The sequence below is a fragment of the Enhydra lutris genome, unplaced genomic scaffold (genome assembly GCF_002288905.1).
Source record: "Enhydra lutris kenyoni isolate GAN:26980312 unplaced genomic scaffold, ASM228890v2 scaffoldscaffold1, whole genome shotgun sequence".
Lineage (NCBI taxonomy): Eukaryota > Metazoa > Chordata > Mammalia > Carnivora > Mustelidae > Enhydra > Enhydra lutris.
In genome coordinates, this window is record NW_019154085.1 from 42,883,566 (window position 1) to 42,901,420 (window position 17,855).

Below are 17,855 nucleotides of genomic sequence, written 5' to 3' on the forward strand. Positions count from 1 at the left end.
ATTGGGCTCTCTGCTCAGCAGGGAGCCTGCTTCCTTTCCTCTCTCTCTCTACCTGCCTCTCTGACTACTTGTGATCTCTGTCAAATAAATAAAATCTTTAAAAAAAAAAAAATGCATGCACCTTTAAAAAATACTTTTTTTCCTTAAGTGTTGTGAAATCCAGGTCAGATTTATTAGTCTGGAAGACAAGAAGACAGGATGGAGTGGTGTTTGAAGAAATCCTTATAGGGGACCTTACCAGGGAGTGTTCTAGAACATTTATTGAGGTGGCACAGGCCATTGTCAGAGAAAGAGGCCTGAATCAGAGTTAGTCTTGATTTCTCTATGGGAAACTGTCAGATCAGGCATAGCCCATGAGATAAAAATAAAACAGGAAGTAAGAGAAAAATGGGGGAAAAAATGAATAAATTATTCCCTCAAGATGCCACTTTTTCATACTTACAAAATTAAATGTCATATGCATGTCCTGAGCCCAAAAACAAACACAATTTATTTGTTTGTTTGTTTATTTATTTATTTATTTTTAAAGATCTTATTTATTTATTTGATAGACAGAGATCACAAGCAGGCAAAGAGGCAGGCAGAGAGAGAGAGGGGGAAGCAGGCCTCCTGCTGAGCAGAGAGCCTGATGTGGGGCTCCATCCCAGGACCCTGAGACCATGACCTGAGTCGAAAGCAGGGGCTTCACCCACTGAGCCACCCAGGCACCCCAAACACAATTTAAAAAAAGTCGTTGCCACCTCCATGACTTCTGCTGTGCTGCTGCTCTTCCTTTGACTAGTGGAGAAAAGCCTGTCGGTGGATCTTTGTTTCAAGAGCCATTGGCATTTTCCGTGGCGCAGGAGCCTCAAGCCTATGAAGAAAATGTCACAGGACAAAAAAGTCTCTGAAAAGTGACTGTTGTCTCACACCTTGCTCCTAACATCTTGACCTTTCTCTGTTGGCATGTGCCAGGCACGAGAACGTATGATGGGATGGGGTCGAGGCATCTTGGACACTTGAGCTAAGAAAGGCTGGTTTTTCTTTGTTTAGGGGACTGGTGGCAGATGCCCCACACCTGTTTGCTACTCAAATGTCCCCGTCTGTGTACAGATCCTGCAGGAAATGGGTATACCCAGGACTGGCTCTGTTAAGACCTCAGGTGGTTCGCAGCCCAGTGCTTGGGGCCCTCCACCGGCCCCTTCGCTTCCACTCCTGTCTTGGTCTCCCGTAAACACACCAGGTGCTTGGTTGCCCCCTGCCCCAGGCTCTCCCCTTTCTGCCCCCCGCCCGCCCCAGGTAGTGGCTGGTTGGCCTTTACCTCCTTCCTGCAGGTGGGGCTGCCCTGATCATCCACACTGAGCCCACTGATGGTCAAGTGTCCTGCCTGCCTGACTCGGGTCTTGCGGCCACACTGCATTCACAGCTGTTCACGTCCCTGTCTTGTTCTCTGCCTCCCCCCCGGCCAACCTGGTAGCCCCTTTGTGGGAGTGCCGAGTTTTGTCTCGATCACTGGGCATCCCTGAGCCTGGAACAGGACCAGATGCCCGAGGGCAGCTCTGTGGGCACGGACCGAACAGGTGTGTGTTTAAACCCGCAGAGTGACGCTGCTGGAAGGCAGCGAGCAGGGTGCTGTGTGCACCAGACACCACCGGCCAAGAGGGAGCGTAGGCGTTCTTTTCTCCTTTTTGAAGTATTCTCCTCCAGAGTCATGTTTAACTCTCAACTCCTTTCCGGGCATCTGTTTGTCTCTGTTTCAGGAGCGGGGTCCTCTGAAACACTTGTTTACGAATGATGACTCTGCGGAATGTTTGAGATCATTACCTGGAGGATAAAGCAGGTTCTAAAAACTTCGGTTCTTAAACATGTTGCCTCCCTGGGAGCAGGGCGCAGGTTTTGAGCTACTTGGAGACTTGAAGCGGCAGGAGGTAAGCAGGGCTGCTTACGGTCTCCGTGTTGCTGTCTGTTCCAGATGCCATAAGTTCCACTAACCCACGGGTCATCGACGACGCCAGGGCGCGGAAGCTGTCCAGCGACCTGAAGCGCTGTACCTACTACGAGACGTGCGCCACGTACGGGCTGAACGTGGAGCGGGTCTTTCAGGACGGTGAGTGCTCCCGGCGCAGCTGGGTTCCCTTCCCATGGCGCGGGGTCCCATCGGCGGGCACGCGGGCCTTGGTGTGAATCCGGGGGCCCCTCTGTGCCGAGGTGGTGCTCAGCGGCATGCAGCGGTCCACGGGGAATCCTATGTGGCACGCTCGTGATGGGACTTTCTGTGCACAGGGTGCGACACCGCCCACGCTTACTTCTGCACGTGATGGGTCACATGTACGTATTTGCCATTTCTTCTCCACCATAGCTGCTCATTCTTAACCCCAGCCCATCTCTAAAAACAGTCTGAAATATTTGCTGTTAGGCTTTGGGGAGAATAAACCAAAAGAGATTCAAGTTTGAGCTAAAAATCCCCAAACAAACAAAAAACCCAACACCACCCCCACATTAAGACTGATGGCTGAGAGCCAGCACCACAATTTAGGAATTGTTTCTTTGTTGCTGAATTCATTAGTGATCACCTGCCCCCAGAACAGCCGGGCAGCAGCCTGGAAGCCCTCCTGGAGAAGCATGGGGCTTTTACGGGGCAGAGACAGTCTTGTACAGGATCAAAGTGGCAGGCTGGGAGGTGGGAGGGGATGGATGAAGACATGGGGGAGGTGGTGGGAGGGAGGGAAGTGTTGGGAGGGAGGGCTGGTCTCTGGTCTGGAGGGGTCCGGAAAGTCTGGGGGAAGGCAAGTCCCTAGGCCTGAAGGGACAGTACTCCCTGCAGAGGGTCCTGATGTCCACAGGGAGTTGTGGGGAGTCACTGCCAGGCCGTCCCCCTGCCCCCCCATCTGGCTGACCTCTGTGGTGGCAGAGCAGACCATCCGAGCCGTGGGTCATCCCGGTCTTGCTGGCCCAGACCCCAACAAAGACATGTTTCTGCCAGGGCAAGCAGTAATTACATGCCTGCATCTCCGACTCCCCAAACCGGGCAATATATGCTCGTCTTCCAAATGTCCAGATGAGTTTTCAGATGGAATTGGAGAAATCCCATACTTGGACCATTTTTAGGACATTTCATAGATTGAGTCCTCTCCAAACCTTGCATTTTCTTCCCTTTGCCACAAGAGCTGGTCCCGTTCTCAGCTCGCAGCCTCTTTCCCTGCACAGTGGCTGATCCTCCCCACTTCTCAGCCCGTGTGCCCTCTGGGTCCTCCCTGCCTCCCCAGCGCCTGTTCTGAAACAGCGGCGTCCTGCTGAGGAACAGCACGAGGGCCTTCCTCTTTTTGGCACACATTTACAACCCCCTGGCCATCCCCCTCCCCATCCCCTCCCCTCGCCATCCGCCTCCCTGCTGGAGCCTGTGATGGCCCACGGGCGCCCGTACTTATGTGAAGAGCTCTGCATGGAGGCACAGGGGGTTCCGAGGGTGGGGAGGGGGCGCCCTGCGGGGCAGGCCCAAACCTTGTGGGGTTACCGCAGGTGATGGTCGCCAGGCTGGGGCACACGGGCTGCTGCTGGCCAACCACCTGTGTCTGTGTCCCCTGGGGCTCATGGGTGGGCTGCTCTGGTTGCCACAGAGGCCTGTGCACGTCGCCCCGCCAGGCCCGAAATAGCTCCTCTCTGGCCCTCTGCAGCAGCTTGCCCGCCCCTGCTGGCGGTTTTAGGAATTTTATCCCATGAATGAGCTGATTCTCCATAGTGATTGCTTTACGTATGCGTTTATCGCAGACAGGAATTGTTCATCAATAAATGAGCTCATATGTAATAATTTTAAGAGTTGGTCCACACTAAGGGATGCCCAGGTCCCGTGCTTCCCTGCCCTGCCCCCGCTGTCTGTGAGGGGGAGCACCAGCGAGGGGAGAAGAGGGAGGACCTTTCCAAACAGCATTACTGTATCCTCTCCCAGGGCTTCTCCTGCTGCGATTTGACAAAGCACCTGAGTTTTCACAGGCTCAGGAGATTTCCAATACATTTTGTTACTTCTTATTTTAGAAATAATGCATTGTTGTTAAATATTTGAACTGTACAGAGTCAGAAAAGAAAATAATACTCATGGTACTATGGTTTCTGTGACTATTATGATTTTGTCTTTAAAATATTTCTATTTATATGAAGATCAGTTTTAAAAATAAAATTAGGGCTTACTCTGCGTGTTTTGTAGGAGGATTATTCTTTTTGTGAAATCATGAGCTTGGTAATTGTTTTATCTGTGATAAAAGTCGTTGCTGACCAAGTGGGGACTATGCTCAATATTTAGAAGCCATGAACAGTAACAGTCCATTTTAATCCTTAAGGAGAAAAGAAACCTCATAATGTTAAGAGTTTAAAGAAATCAAGGCTTAGAAAAATTACGGAGCTTAACCAGAGGCATCGGGTCTGGATGGGATGCCTGTCTTGGGACCAGGAGCCCAGAGCCTTAACCGTTCTGTCATTAAAGCCTCAGTGATGTGGGTCCTGCCTGGTCCCCTGGGGGAGCCTGGACAAGGGTGCACAGCGGGCTCCCCACCCACTCACAGACTCAGGCCATTCAGATTTCTTGGTGGACTTTTCTGGCTTCCTTTACGCCTTAGGACTTGCTTTTATTTATGTGCTTTTTGTATCTTCACATCATAGAAAGAGAAAGAACGAGCATGTGGTTTCTACGTAACATTTAACTTACTCCTGAAAGGAGGACACAGGCCTGGCTCTTAGACCAGCCAAATGCCCCCCCCTTGCCCCTGCCCCCGCCCACCAGACTTACTGGTCGACTGGCTCCCTGAGTTTATTTTTTTAAGATGTCAGGGACTATAGTCTTTGCTCCTTTAACTCAGAGTTCTTAGTATCCTGAAACTGAAGACAAATTGTGAAATTAATGGCGAAAGAGAATGCCTACTTTTCTCTCCAGGGTGTAGTTCTCACACGGCTCTTAGGAAGGAGTCCAGGACACAGGGTCTCCGTCAGCCCCGGGGGTGTCCAGAGGCCGTTCAGCAGGTGGATGCCCTCACGCAAGCAGCGGCCTTGCTCACACTGAGTCTGTGGTTCGGGGTCGAGAAGAGGGGATGGTTCAGGGGGAGGGCCCCTGCCTCGGCGAAGTGGAGGGCTAGTGCCCAGAGATGGAAGCTTGCCCCTTCCCCAAGGTTGGAAGGCAGGTTGTGAAGGACCGGGCTGCCTTGCTCACAGTGATGCTGAATCATCGTTGATCCTGCTCCTAGCTAAGTGTGTGTGGCTTGTGGAGCAGAATGCCTGGCCTCCACGAGAGGGTGTCTGTAAATAAGATTCACCTGCTGAGAAATCACATACTCCCCAGTTCTCCTGCATCTGGGCTACTGGGCCTCACATGGGCGTGGTTACCCGTCTGTCTGTCTGTCTCTCTGTCTCTCTGTCTGGATTCGCAGAAGAGCCCTGCAGGGAGCTCCGGGCCTCACAGGCTGGACCAGGGGATTGAGGCAGCCAGGGCTGCATATGGCCCCCCACCTGCCGTGTCTCTCTGTCTGTCCAGTTCTGTGCAGCTCTGGTCACCGTCGGCCGTGTCTATAAGATTAGCTTCAGGCTTTTGTAGTTTTAACATTATAACGGTGATGTCCGTGTTTGGCATGAAATTTTTCAAAAGTCCCTGGTTATTTGTTCTCTTGGCCTGGATTCCTGAAGGCCAGGATTACAGAAAAATGATGTTCACTCTCTGCAGATATTGTTTGTCTGGTGCTAAGATTTTTATTCAAGAGAAGGTCCTCTTGCTCTCTGAAGGAACCAGCCAAGTGGGAGAATCTCTTGCCGTGAGCTCATGTTTCCTGCCACTTCAGTTGAGTATCTGGGTAGGGAAAGGTGGGTCATGTTGGTGATGGGCTGTTTCAGCCGAGATAGGGATAACCTAAAATGAATATAACTTAGTGACAGGAATAAATCCTTCCCCTAGACCAAGCCGTGCTGAAGGGCAGTGAAAAGCCACGTGTGGAAGTGGTCAGAGGGCCCCTTGGACCATTTGTGTGTGCCATTTTGAGAGAAGAAAGGGGACACTGACTCCCCATGTTCCTTAGGGAACATTTGGAGTTTTAGTTCCTTGAGGTTGGGCTCTGGAAGTGATGAATTCTCCTCTCTTTCCAAACACACTTAGATTTCTCAGCCTACACAGAGTGTCCCTGTTTATGGCCTATTTTGTTTTGATGGCAGTGATTGTACAATGGGTATATACGAGGAGCATAATGATTTGGGTCATAGTGCAGTTCTCTTTTTCAAACTCAGCATGATGTAGAAGCAGTTTTTGGTGTATTATGACATTTTGTGAAGTAGAACCAATAGACCCCCTAAGTGTTCAGGGAGGTATATTTTATAATTTTTAAATATTACATTATCTGACTGGTGTGTGATGTTTTAAAGATATCTGATATATAAAGAAAAGCGGTTTCCCTTTCATGTGAAATGAGTAAAACCTGATGGTGGTACAAAATATTTAATTTTCCCTTATCCAAGCTCCTTTATGACTTTTTTCTCTAGCCCTCCCTCCCTCTCCTAAAATGAGCGGATAAATACTTGTATTGTAAAACAGCAGTGTTCTATATACAGGTCATTCCTGTTATGCATCCTGACGCCAGCTGTTTTTTTACAGAATGTAATACTCTTACACGTAAACTCTAAAACTGTCATCACTTGTTAAATCTGAACTGAAAACACCCTATTAGACATTAGAGCATGCTGCCCTGTAAAGCTTTAACTTCTTGTCTTGAGCTTGTTTTCATAGGATGGTAGGAAAACTGTATACAGCATTTCGCTCTGACAGTAATTGTTTGGACCCAGTCAAGATCTGTATAAGCAAGATGTAAATCAATTACATGTCACTGTCTGTCTCCCTGACCCTCCCCGAGATGGCTGGGTCTGTTCTGTGTTGTTGAGAGTACCTGGGTCGTTGAGTGATCTCCCGTGGAAGACCGCTCACCCTAGGGTAGATGTTCTACGTTACTTCCATTAAAAAGAGACCATTCAGTTTGAGGTGCATGAGGGTGGGGAGGCTGGCCAGTCGCCTCAGCAGGGTTCTGTGCACTGGTGGCTGCTGTCTGGACTTCCCGGTGCAGTGTCCTGCAGTGCCGGTATGGGCCCGTTCGAGGAGGATCCACAGCAGCCTCTTAGCATGGCCATACCAGCTCTTTACATGCGTGCTGTGGTTCACATTCTGGAAAGCACCTGCATAGAAGCCATGCCTAGTGTCCCCCAACCTGCGATGGCTCACCCGCGCGTGGATGCCCTGTGCTGTCAGGGCTGAGCCTGGAGAGGCTGCCTGAGTGCCCCAGGGCTCTGTGGTACATGGGAGAACCTCAGTTTGCTTTCTGTCCATCTCTTGCAAGGACTGATACCCTAATGTACAAAACATCCCATTTCACATTAAATTCTGCAGCTGTTTGGTCCTAATTAGGGCCATGTCCCGCAGAAGAGTAGCTGTATTAATGAGCCCGGTTTGTACAACCTAATTGCTTGTGTTAGAGCATCATTAAGCGGGAGCGGTCTCCAGGGGTTTTGGTCCTGAGTGCTGCGTCACCCCGTTCCTTTCCGTTTTGCTGACGCCACGGTCTTTGTTTGTGCTGTTAAAGGATACGACAATTAGGCCTCTTCTGTGCTTTCTCAGAACCAGCTTAATTTTCATTGTTGGGGTGGCCTATTTGATTATTTGTTTTGTTGCTGCTGTTTTTCTCTTTTTTGTGTTAGGGAGGAGACTGGAGCCTGTCATTTGTTTTTATGTTTGTGTAATTCTTTTTTCAAAGGAGTTCTTTTAAAAATAAGATTTTCCGCGTTGAAAAGCAGTCCATATATATGTGTACATTGGGCACCTCATATATATATAGATTGATAGATAGATAGATATAGCCAACGGAGTCATTTAGTATATGTCAATTTATATTTTTTTATCATTTGTATTTTTTTTATGTATGTACATATGTATATGTATATTTTTTATCATTTGTAATAATGACTAATATTTATGTCACAGTTTAAGGGTTTCTAATGGACGATGGTAGATCTTAATAGGCCCTCTTTACAGCCAGCATCCAGCCTGCATGTCCTTTCTGTGCACGGTTTTCTCCACATGCCTGTGCCCCTCACCATCCCCATGCCCCCCCCAACACCACCCTTGGCGTGGCGTGTGCTCACTCCCCCCTCCTCGTTGCACCGAAAGGTTGTACATTCAAGATTTCATGGGCAGATGGGTAGTTATGTTATGACGGGGCAAACAGACTTTATTATGCTTAAATGACACTTTATTTGGTTAATATTTTAAAACTTCTAAGAACAAGGATGACACAAGCAAGTTGCCTCCATGTGGCAGAAGTAGGAGAAACGCTCCTTTGACCGCTGTTGGTGAGTCGTGTAAGACGGGCTTGGCCCCAGTTTGTCAGCCACTCCGCGGTTGTCATTAAACACCAATGTCAGTGGCTGTCACCACCGGGCGGCTTCTAACCTGGTCAGTTCCTGCAGAAATTAGAATCTGCACGTTGCCTCCAAAAGAACGTCTGTCCCATTGTTTGTCGCCTCTCACTAAATTGAAAAGATACCTATCTGGTGTTGACGTTAAGTAGACTTTGGGTTGAGCCGGTGGGTGGGGAGGGAGTGCGTGCGGGGAGCAAGAAGGCCAGGGTCTGGGCGGGTCTTTCTGTGCCCCGTAGCCTGGTTTTTGTGTAGCTGGGAGAGTGCACGCATGGTTCACCTTGGTTGTTTTTATAAAACATGATGTTGTCGGTGCCCTTTGTGTGTGCAACTTTAAACTCAGTGAACTTCTTAACTTCTTAAACCGGAGAAACTTTCTCTATGAGCAGGGTTAGATCACAAAATGAAATAGTGAATTAATACCAAAGCTAAAATATCAGCATTAGCTGTAGTAAGCCATATTTCCAGAGGCTCAAAACCAAAAGAAAAACAAAAAACCCTCTTGAGTTGATATTTTTTAGGAAAAAAAAAAAAAAAAAAAGGTTGGTTGGAGTTGAAAGCATCTTACAGATGAGCCGGCCCTCTGGTGGCCGCCCTGCTGCCCAGTGTTCTGAAGCACAGTTGACAAATGGGGGACGTGTTGAGGTGGGACTGACAGCCAGGCTGTACGTGAACATTGTTAGGATTCATGTGAGAATTTGTTGAAAGTGATGACCCTGACATAATCCAAGTGTCTTAAGATATTATTATGAATTGGACACAAGCATGAAATCAGTTTGTTTCTTGTTGGAGTCTCTCTGTGTAGAAATTTCCCCTTTTGAGAGTTTCTCTCTCATCCATTGAACTGTTCAGTGGCCCCCAAAGCTGGACGTTTATGAGGGTCTAACTCCTTTGGATGTGAGCCGATCTGCTTACCGTCACCGACGCAGGTGAAAGCATTCGGCTAGGGGTATCTCAGTGGTGGGTGTGATTCAGACTTCGAGACTGCAGCTCCCGGCCCTGACAACTCAGATTCAGGTGTGAAACTGGGTAATTCTTTTTTTTTTTTTTTTTAAGATTTTATTTATTTGACAGAGATCACAAGTAGGCAGAGAGGCAGGCAGAGAGAGAGGAGGAAGCAGGCTCCCCGCTGAGCAGAGAGCCTGATATGGGGCTTGATCCCAAGACCCTGAGATCATGACCTGAGCCGAAGGCAGAGGCTTTAACCCACTGAGCCACCCAGGCACCCCCCTGGGTAATTCTTAAACTAGTTTCTGGTGGGGCAGAGAGGACCCTGACATTTTTGACTCTTTCCAGAATAACATCCAAAGAAGTCATCTTAAAATCCTGATACCTAGGTTGCTTGTCATCACAAACAACAGGGGACAATGAATTCTTCCGTTTCACAGTTTTGTAGACCGTTCTGTTAGGAGAGACTGTGACCGTCTCTGGAAGTTTCTTACCCCACGTCGGAAAGGTTTCCTGCCGCACTTCCCTTACTGCGACCGTGGGCAGGCACCACGGCTGGCCTGTTCCTGTAGATGCTGCTCTAACGCCCACCCCACCGACATGAGATCAGTAAACACAGTATGCTCTGTTCTGATTTTCATGTGAAGACTCCTGTCTTCTGCTCATAGAATTAATGTTATCAGTGACACAGAAGACGGTGTGCTCATGCTTTCCTGCGCTATGGCATTGTAGCCAGGCCTGCCCCAGGATTCTGTTAATGACTTGAGCCAGCTTGAATTAGCTTGATGTATCATTAATGCATACAAATGGCTCTTATTTTTGTTCGTAATCTGTTCATAATGCCACGCCATTCTGCTCTTCTTAATGTTTTTAAAATGATTAAATGGTGATGTACTTTTTGACCTACTTAACCCTCCCCAGCCTCTGATCAACACAATATGAAAATATTCCTTAAATAGGATAGTCAGAAATTGTTACACTTCATGGCTGTTGTTTTCAACCCAGTTTGAAGTCTTCTGTTTATAACATTTTCCCCCTAGAGAATACAGTCATAGCCAGATTCTTATGGCCTCCCCCTCACCGAGAACTGTCTGCCATTGACGGAGGTTAGCAGCACCATTAAGTTCAGTTCGTGAGAGACAAGGAAGAGTAACCCTCCAAGGAGGGAAGTCGTGAAAGTCCTTAACACCAGAAAGCATAGCTTTCCCCTATGGACACTGATGTTTTTGAGCACTTCTCAGCAGTGGGGGGCTGGCTAGGAGCGCGTGGGCATCCCTGGAGACAGGCTCTGAGATCTGGCGTCGGCTTGTAGGGTTATAGGGTTAGTGCAGAGTCACTGGAAGTTCTCTGAAGAGAAGATGAGCCCCCGAATGTTCTGGATGGATGGATCCTCCCTGATTTAGGGAGAAAGTGGCTGTGAGGGGTGTGGATCGCACACTTGTTTGTCTAAAGAAAAAGAGCCTGTAGAAACTGCTGATGACGAAATGGGATTGTGTGAGATAGGCTAAAGAAGTTTACTTTAAAGAAGTTTAAAGAAGTAAAGAAGTTTACTAATTTGAGAGAGAGAGCACGCCTGGGGGTGGGAAGGGCGGAGAGAGAGGAAAAGAGAATCCCAAGCAGAGTCCCTGCTGAGTACAGAGCCTGATGCAGGGCTTGATCTCAGGACCCTGAGATCACAACCTGAGCTGAAACCAGGAGTTGGACACCTAACCAATGGAGCCAGCCAGGCGCCCCTAAAGAGATGACTTTTAAAGGATGGATATGAAATACGGAGGTAGAAACCACCCATCACACCACCCCCTACTGGCTGTTACTGTTAAGGTGTGGGCTGTGTGGCTGTGTCCATTATCCGCCCTTGTGACATGGCACAACCGCTTTTTCACATCAGTACTTTCTCTACTATGTATTTCCTCATTTTTGCATTGCGTTCCCTTGAGTGACCAGAAATACTTTTTTGGCCCAATCCTCTATTAGACATTGAGAGGATCCCCCCAGTTATGTGTTTGTTTTAGGATCAGTGCCCGAGTGGATGGCTCTTTACCTAAATATTTGTCTCCATCCTTTATTCTTTCTTCAGGACACAGCCCTGGAGGGGAAATTGCAGGTTCCATGGCCCGCGTGGCCTCACGGATTTTGGTCCTCGACCTGTAGGCATTCTTTGGGGTCATTCCTGCCCTCAGTTCTCCAGCGGGTGTCCTTTTTCTGTACCCTGATCACACTGGATATTTTCAGTTTAAAAACTTTCATCATGTATAAAGAGAAAATAATCATAATTCTTAAATTTGTCTCAAGTATTATTTTCTACCTGTTAATATAAAAATAAGCTCATCGTCCGTAGTCAGGCATTTTGTTAAGAGATGGCAGTCAGTGCCTTGGGTGGGCCAGGGTCTGGCATGTTGGGTGGCACATGGGAGCAGTTGGGCCTTGCTGCTCTTGCAGATGTGGCCTTGGTGCTTCTGGTAGGTTCTGCACAGCTGGAATACCCCAGCTCGCCATAGGGCAACGGCCCAGAGACCTCCCCAGTTCCGTGTGTAGCCGTGACCTTGAAGTGGGGTTTCCTTGCACTTCATCCATCCCTTCTGACCCATGGTGGCACCAGCATGCTGCCTTGTGTCGCCTCCGAGGCAGACCCCTGCAGTGGGTGGGAAGCAGCGGCTCCTGACGTTTGGACCTTCCCAGAGCTCCAGGTCATGTCGGTGCTCTAGAGGGCTCAAGGGACTCTGGAAACAGAAGCAGTTCCAGAGAGGGGCTGTGCCCCGCTTCCCACCCCACCCCCTGCCCTGGTCATGGGGCCTCTGCTGCGGCTGGGGACTGTCCCTCCGCAGAGGGGTCCCGACGCTCAACGCACGTCACCCCTTTGGTGGATGTAAAAATCCTATTGCATTTATTTCCTGTTTGGACTGTCAAAATCTGGGAAGCACTCAGAGTCTCTGAAAATCAAAGACCTAAAGCACAGGCGTGCATTCTCCCCCCTCCACTCCCACCCGCATGTCCTGAGTGGGCTCTCAGGCACAGGGGTCTCTGCCCAGGAAGGTGGGGCCCCAGCGTCAGTAACTGCGTGGTGGCCACGTTTTTCCAGGCTGCGTTCAGCCACAGCCCCGGGTGCGGGGGGCAGTCCTGTCTAAAAGAAAAGAGAACTGGAAAAGAGTTCGGTGGGGGACGTCTGGCTGGCTGCTGCACGATCAGGCCTGGTGCCGCGAGCAGCGCTGGGTGGACAGCACCTCTGCGTCCCTTCCCCCGGCTGGGAGGTGGCGCTCCCTTGTGCGCGATGCGCCTGCAGGGGGCGCTGTGGTTCATCTCCCTCCGCCGAGCTGCCTGAGCAGCCCCAGTTCAACAAGCATTTCTGTAGGTGATTTTTGGAATTTCAGGAAGCTTCCTCCCATTTTACTTTGTGCGTAAACCATAAGAACAGCGGTGTTGCAGTCAACTTGGATGCTAGGAAGTTAACTCCTGTTCCTGCACAAAGATCTCTATTAAATGACACACCGGGGTGTCTCTTGCATTTAAATTCCTTTCTCGCCTGAACTACAGACTTGTGGAATGTCCAGTCTGGAAGGGTGTGAGACCCTGGCTAGCTCGGGGTTTGTTTTCCAGCCCAGGCCAGCCCGCCAGAGAGCACGCTTAGTCGCAAAGCAGGAGCTGCACGGTCGTACCTTTGTCTGGAAATGTTGAAAGCCATGGACTGCATTTTAAAATCCAGTAGTGAGTGAAAATTCTCCTTTAAGTTAGAATTCTCTTAATAAAATTAAGCCAGGCCGCCACTGAGCGGTTTGGGGTTAAATGTGACGCTGTATTCAACATGTGAATTATTTCTGATTAGCTGTGGGCTAAACGCTCATCTGCACACCTGGTCTTCTTCCAGGAGTAGAATATGTGGGTGTTGGAATGTTGGCTCTCTAACAACGTCTCTGAGATTCAGCGGAAACACAGCATAAAGGAAACGTTTGCTTTCAACCACTTGGTTTTGTAATTTAGTGAGAAACCACTAGGGGGCATCAAAAGAGCGTGTGAGGGTGATTCTGGCCAGGGTATTTTTCCCTTTTGCTGTCACTGTGGAGAATACAGACATAATAAAACTAACATAGTGGTTTAAGAGATCATTTAGACCTGTAATAAGATACACTCCATAAAGCGTCGAAGTTACTGGATCAGCAGTACAAGAACACAGAAGTAAAGTTTCATTCATGGGCATGGGGAGGAGGACAAAATAAAGATGAAATGATACATTCTGTGGTTACAGGGACTCACATCCCTTCTTGCTTTTTGCCTTGTTTGTAACTTTAGATAAGATTCAAAGAAAAAGTGACAAAAGATATGCTTTTTTAAGCTAGCATATGGTAATAAACAGACTTATTATTTAGTACATCATACTCTTTTCATAGAATTCACCAAGTTTTGCTGGCCTGATGACCGCCAGGGTGTCTCCGACGCCGGGGCTGAGCAGGTGGCCATTCAGCGCTGGGGTGGAGCCTCTGCCATTAGCCTCTCTGCCTGGCCTTCGCCTCTCCCTGCAGGCACACTGAGGGTTCTTCCTGTAGTCTGGTGTTGATGGGAGGTCAGTGGTGAAATCAGGCTGATGCCCCTGGGCAGAGGGAAGGGAGTTGATCAGTTTGAGGAAATGTAGAATTCTTACAGAGGCGAGCCGTGGCCCTGGGAGTGCTGCCCTGCAGAGGGTGCGGAGGCGAAGGTGCGGAGGACCCTTCAGAAGGCTCGCACCTGCGGCGTCTCCGGGCTCCCAGCACTGAGCTAGGGGTACGTAGAGAGAAGAGTCCCGTTGTTGGAGCTTGGGGTTTTTTCTCCTCCTCTGTTTTCCTAAGGTTGAGGGCTTTTCTACTGTTTTCCATTGATTTATTTTTTGCTTTTACCCTTTATTTTCTCCCACTACATAAATTCCAGTAGAAATTACAACATTTCAGATCATTACTTTTTTTAAGATTTTAAGTAATTTCTACACCTAACACGGGGCTGAAACTTACACCACCGAGATCGAGAGTCACATGCGCCACTGAGTGAGCCTCAGATCATGACATTTTCAGTTTCTTGATGTGGCCAGGGGGCCTTACTCCACTTCCGGTGTCTCAGGTGAGGAACATGTCAAGTCACAGTCTTTCCGTACAGATGGTTTCTTTTTTCGGATTACGTACAGCTGGAGCATTCAGAATCAGCAAGGAAGTAACATCTAGTTCAGGAGCGTTCCAGTTTCCAGCCCTGGGAATGGTGTCAGCCCGGGCAGAACCCCTTGAGCACCGAGAGGACTGAGGCGCGCGGGGTGATTCCATCGGGTGAAGAGCAGCGTCCGCCGCTGGGGGGTGGCTCTCACAGACTGTGAGAAAGGTGTTTGCCCAGCCCCTGAAGATGCGAATGCTGGGGGCACACGTAGGTGGAGCAGTGGCCCGGGTTCTGGGTGCTTCAGCTGCGCTTAGTGGAGTCTGCATTCAGCCCTTCCACGGTGGTGGGTGCTCGGGACCCTCGGGAAGGGAGCCCAGTGCCGAAGTGAGGCGGCTGACTACCGCTGTGGGGGAGCCCTTACTCACCAGGGCTGTAGGATGGATTTTTCTTTTTTTAAGAACAGGGAAAGCCTCCTCCTGCAGTCCAGTTTGAAAACCATTGCTCTCCTAAATATGTCCCTGATCACAGACCTCAGCACATAGTCCCATGAATCTAGTCAGTCAGAAGGGTGAGGGAAAATTCCCAGGAAATCAGAACTTGCTGGTGATGGGTCTGTTGCTGGGCATTCCCCTTCCCCAGGCCCCTTGGGCTGCTCCTGCTGGTCCCTTAGGGTTGGTGTTAGGGGGAGAGTGGGGGGGCTCCATGCCTTTGTTTTGTGCTTTCTCCTAGACAGGCTGTGTTCCCAAATGGTGATTAAAGAAATGCAAACAGGTAGTTCTCCCGCTCACGAGCCTGTGCAGCATGGAAACAATTAGGAAGCCCTTGAAATGAATGGATATATAAAGGAAATCTTTCAGCGTAATACACAGTGAACATGACTGCTGTAAAATCCGATGGCTCTGGAGGGAGGGACAGTTGAAAAAGACCGATCAGATGAATACGGGCAGCTCCATGTGTCACTGCTCCCCGGGTCAGGTGACGATGCGGAAGCGCAAGCAGAAGGTCTGTTCCCAGGCTTCCTGAGCTGGTCAGGGACGGAGGTGGGGAGGGAGCTTGTTTGCCGCAGCAGGGAACCAGCCCGGAGAGGCAGAAGGGCATTGCCCTCGGCCGCTAAAATAACATCACATCCGGCATGGATTTTGCTTTTCAGAATTATGTTTCGTGTCTGTTTCTGTTAAAATACACATTGATGTATATTTTATACATTATCTATTTACGTATACTTAAAGGTGTTTAGTTTTTCTCATTAGAATAACACCTGTTTATAAAAATAACAGAAAACTAGGGTTCCTGGGTGGCACAATGGGTTAAGTGTCCGACTCTTGATTTCGGCTTGGGTCATGTGTGATCTCAGGGTCCTGAGATGGAGCCCCGCATTGGGCTCTGCGCGCTCAGTGAGGAGTCTGCCCAGGTTCCTCTCTCCCTCTGCCCCTCCCTCCACTTGCACACACATGAGCGCGCTTTCTTTTTTTCTTTAAAATAAATAAAATCTTTTAAAAAATACAGAAAACCATAAAGGAGCCAATTAAAATCAACTGTGATCCTGCTGCCTGGGAATAAACGTTTTATTGAATGTTGAATTGACTTTCAATACTTTTCAAATGGAATTGGGACTTTATTCTATGTCCTTTTAAATGGCCTGTTTTAAAAAGACCTAAGAATAGTTACTGTGTTATTTCATTTCCTCTAAAGCCTGCGTTTTTATGACCTCACTGCATTCGTTTTGGAAACTTGCATGTGCTAGCCTGGATTTACCAGTCCCAGAGCCGGAAGGCTGGTCCCGAGACTCCCCTTCCCCAGATCTGTTCTGTAAGTAACCCTTGAGTGCCTGTGGGGTGGCAGAAATGCCCACTTCCTGCTGAGAGCATCTTAGATTCGTACCTTTTGGATCGGGTGTAGTCCGCTGGGACCTTCCCAACCAGAGCCCCTGGTGCACGGGGACACACTCCTGGGTAGGCCTCTGCCTCTCCCCGCCGTGTGCATGGGCCACCTCCTATCCCTCGTCACCAGTGACCTGGGGGCTACAGGCCAGCTCTGGGTAGACTTGACCACCAGAAGTCACTGGCCTGAAGACCTCGGGGGTCCATCTCTTTGGTGTAGATTCCTCATGGGAAAGAAAGAATTGATACCATTAAAAATGTATATTAGACAAAATTTACAACGGACCAGATAGGCCCTTTTTGCCCCATGCCCTGTTCTGGCAGATGAACAGAACTAGGCCAGATTCTGCAAAGATCCATTTCTAAATCATTTGTCCAAATATAAAGTCCTTTAAAATACAAGATTTAAAAATAAAATTGAGGCTTAAATTGAAGGGCAAATCTTAAAACGCTCAGAATCATTTCATATTTATATTAAAACTACTTAGAAAAGCTGGTAGATTTGGTTTAAAAAAACAGCTTTGGTAGGTCGTCAGTCAGGGTGAGGATATTCGTGTTGGAGCCGTGGCCTGAAGTGGTGTGGGGGGCTGGATAAGCCGTGCGTCCCCCGCCCCCTCGCTACTAGCACAGCCTCATCCCTGGAGCCTGCGAACGGTCCTGAAGCAAGAACCAGGGACTTGCAGATGTGGTTAAGGGTCTTCCAGGGAGGGAGTGGCCCTGGATTACCGGGCTGGGCCTTGCAGGAGGGAGGCAGAGATGTGGCCGCTTACAGAGAGAGCACCCTGTGAAGGTGGGGACATGAGGATTGGGGTGCCCTGGCCCCCAGAAACCGGGTGAGGCGGCAGTAGGTTCTCGCCTCAAGCGTCTGGAGGGAGCACAGCCTTGTCAGCACCTCGATTTCAGCCGGCGATCCAGGTCTGGACTTGGTCCCCAGCCCCGGGCCAGAATGTCTCCTCTAGCCTGTGGGACCTGGCTCCAGCAGCCCCCTGAAGCTACCACACATGGAAGGAGGCAAGGCGACCCGGGAAGGAACAGGTGAAAGCTCAGGGGGAGAAATGCATCTCAGCTCTGCCTAAGGTGTGGGCTTGAGGGGCCACATGGCTGCCCTGGGCTCCAGGAGCTGACCCCCACCCCCAGCTGTACCTGTGCACACCTGTAGCAGGTGCATCACCAGGAGCCCACGGGCCGGCCCTGTGCCGCAGCCTGGGTGACCACAGTCCCAGGAACACATGAGCGGCTTTCCAAGGCAGCTGCCCTCGACCCAGGGGAGCAGATGGCTGCGTGCTCACTGACAACAGGGAGGTGGGGTGAGAGCCCGCATCTGGTCCCCGCCCCGGGGAGCTCAGGCCAGGGACGTGGGCAGCCCACCCGCTGGCTGTTTACTGCAGCCCCAGTACCCTCATCTGGGTCTGTCACCCCTCGTGTGGCCAGGGGTCTCCGTGGTTCCTGCTCCCCACTCCTCACGCCACTCCACCCTCCCATCTCGCCATGCTCTTCAGTGACCTTCCT

General features: G+C 49.7%; 1 protein-coding gene across 2 annotated transcripts in view; it reads left to right on the forward strand.

Moving 5' to 3' along the window:
- The window catches only part of LOC111157513 (ArfGAP with GTPase domain, ankyrin repeat and PH domain 1), a 556,692-nt gene that overhangs the window by 208,201 nt on the left and 330,636 nt on the right, over window positions 1-17,855 (forward strand). For both annotated transcript variants that reach the window (XM_022519024.1, XM_022519112.1), the window contains exon 6: window positions 1,952-2,086. In XM_022519024.1, the coding sequence (XP_022374732.1) occupies window positions 1,952-2,086 (135 nt within the window). The remainder of the gene's footprint in view (window positions 1-1,951; window positions 2,087-17,855) is intronic.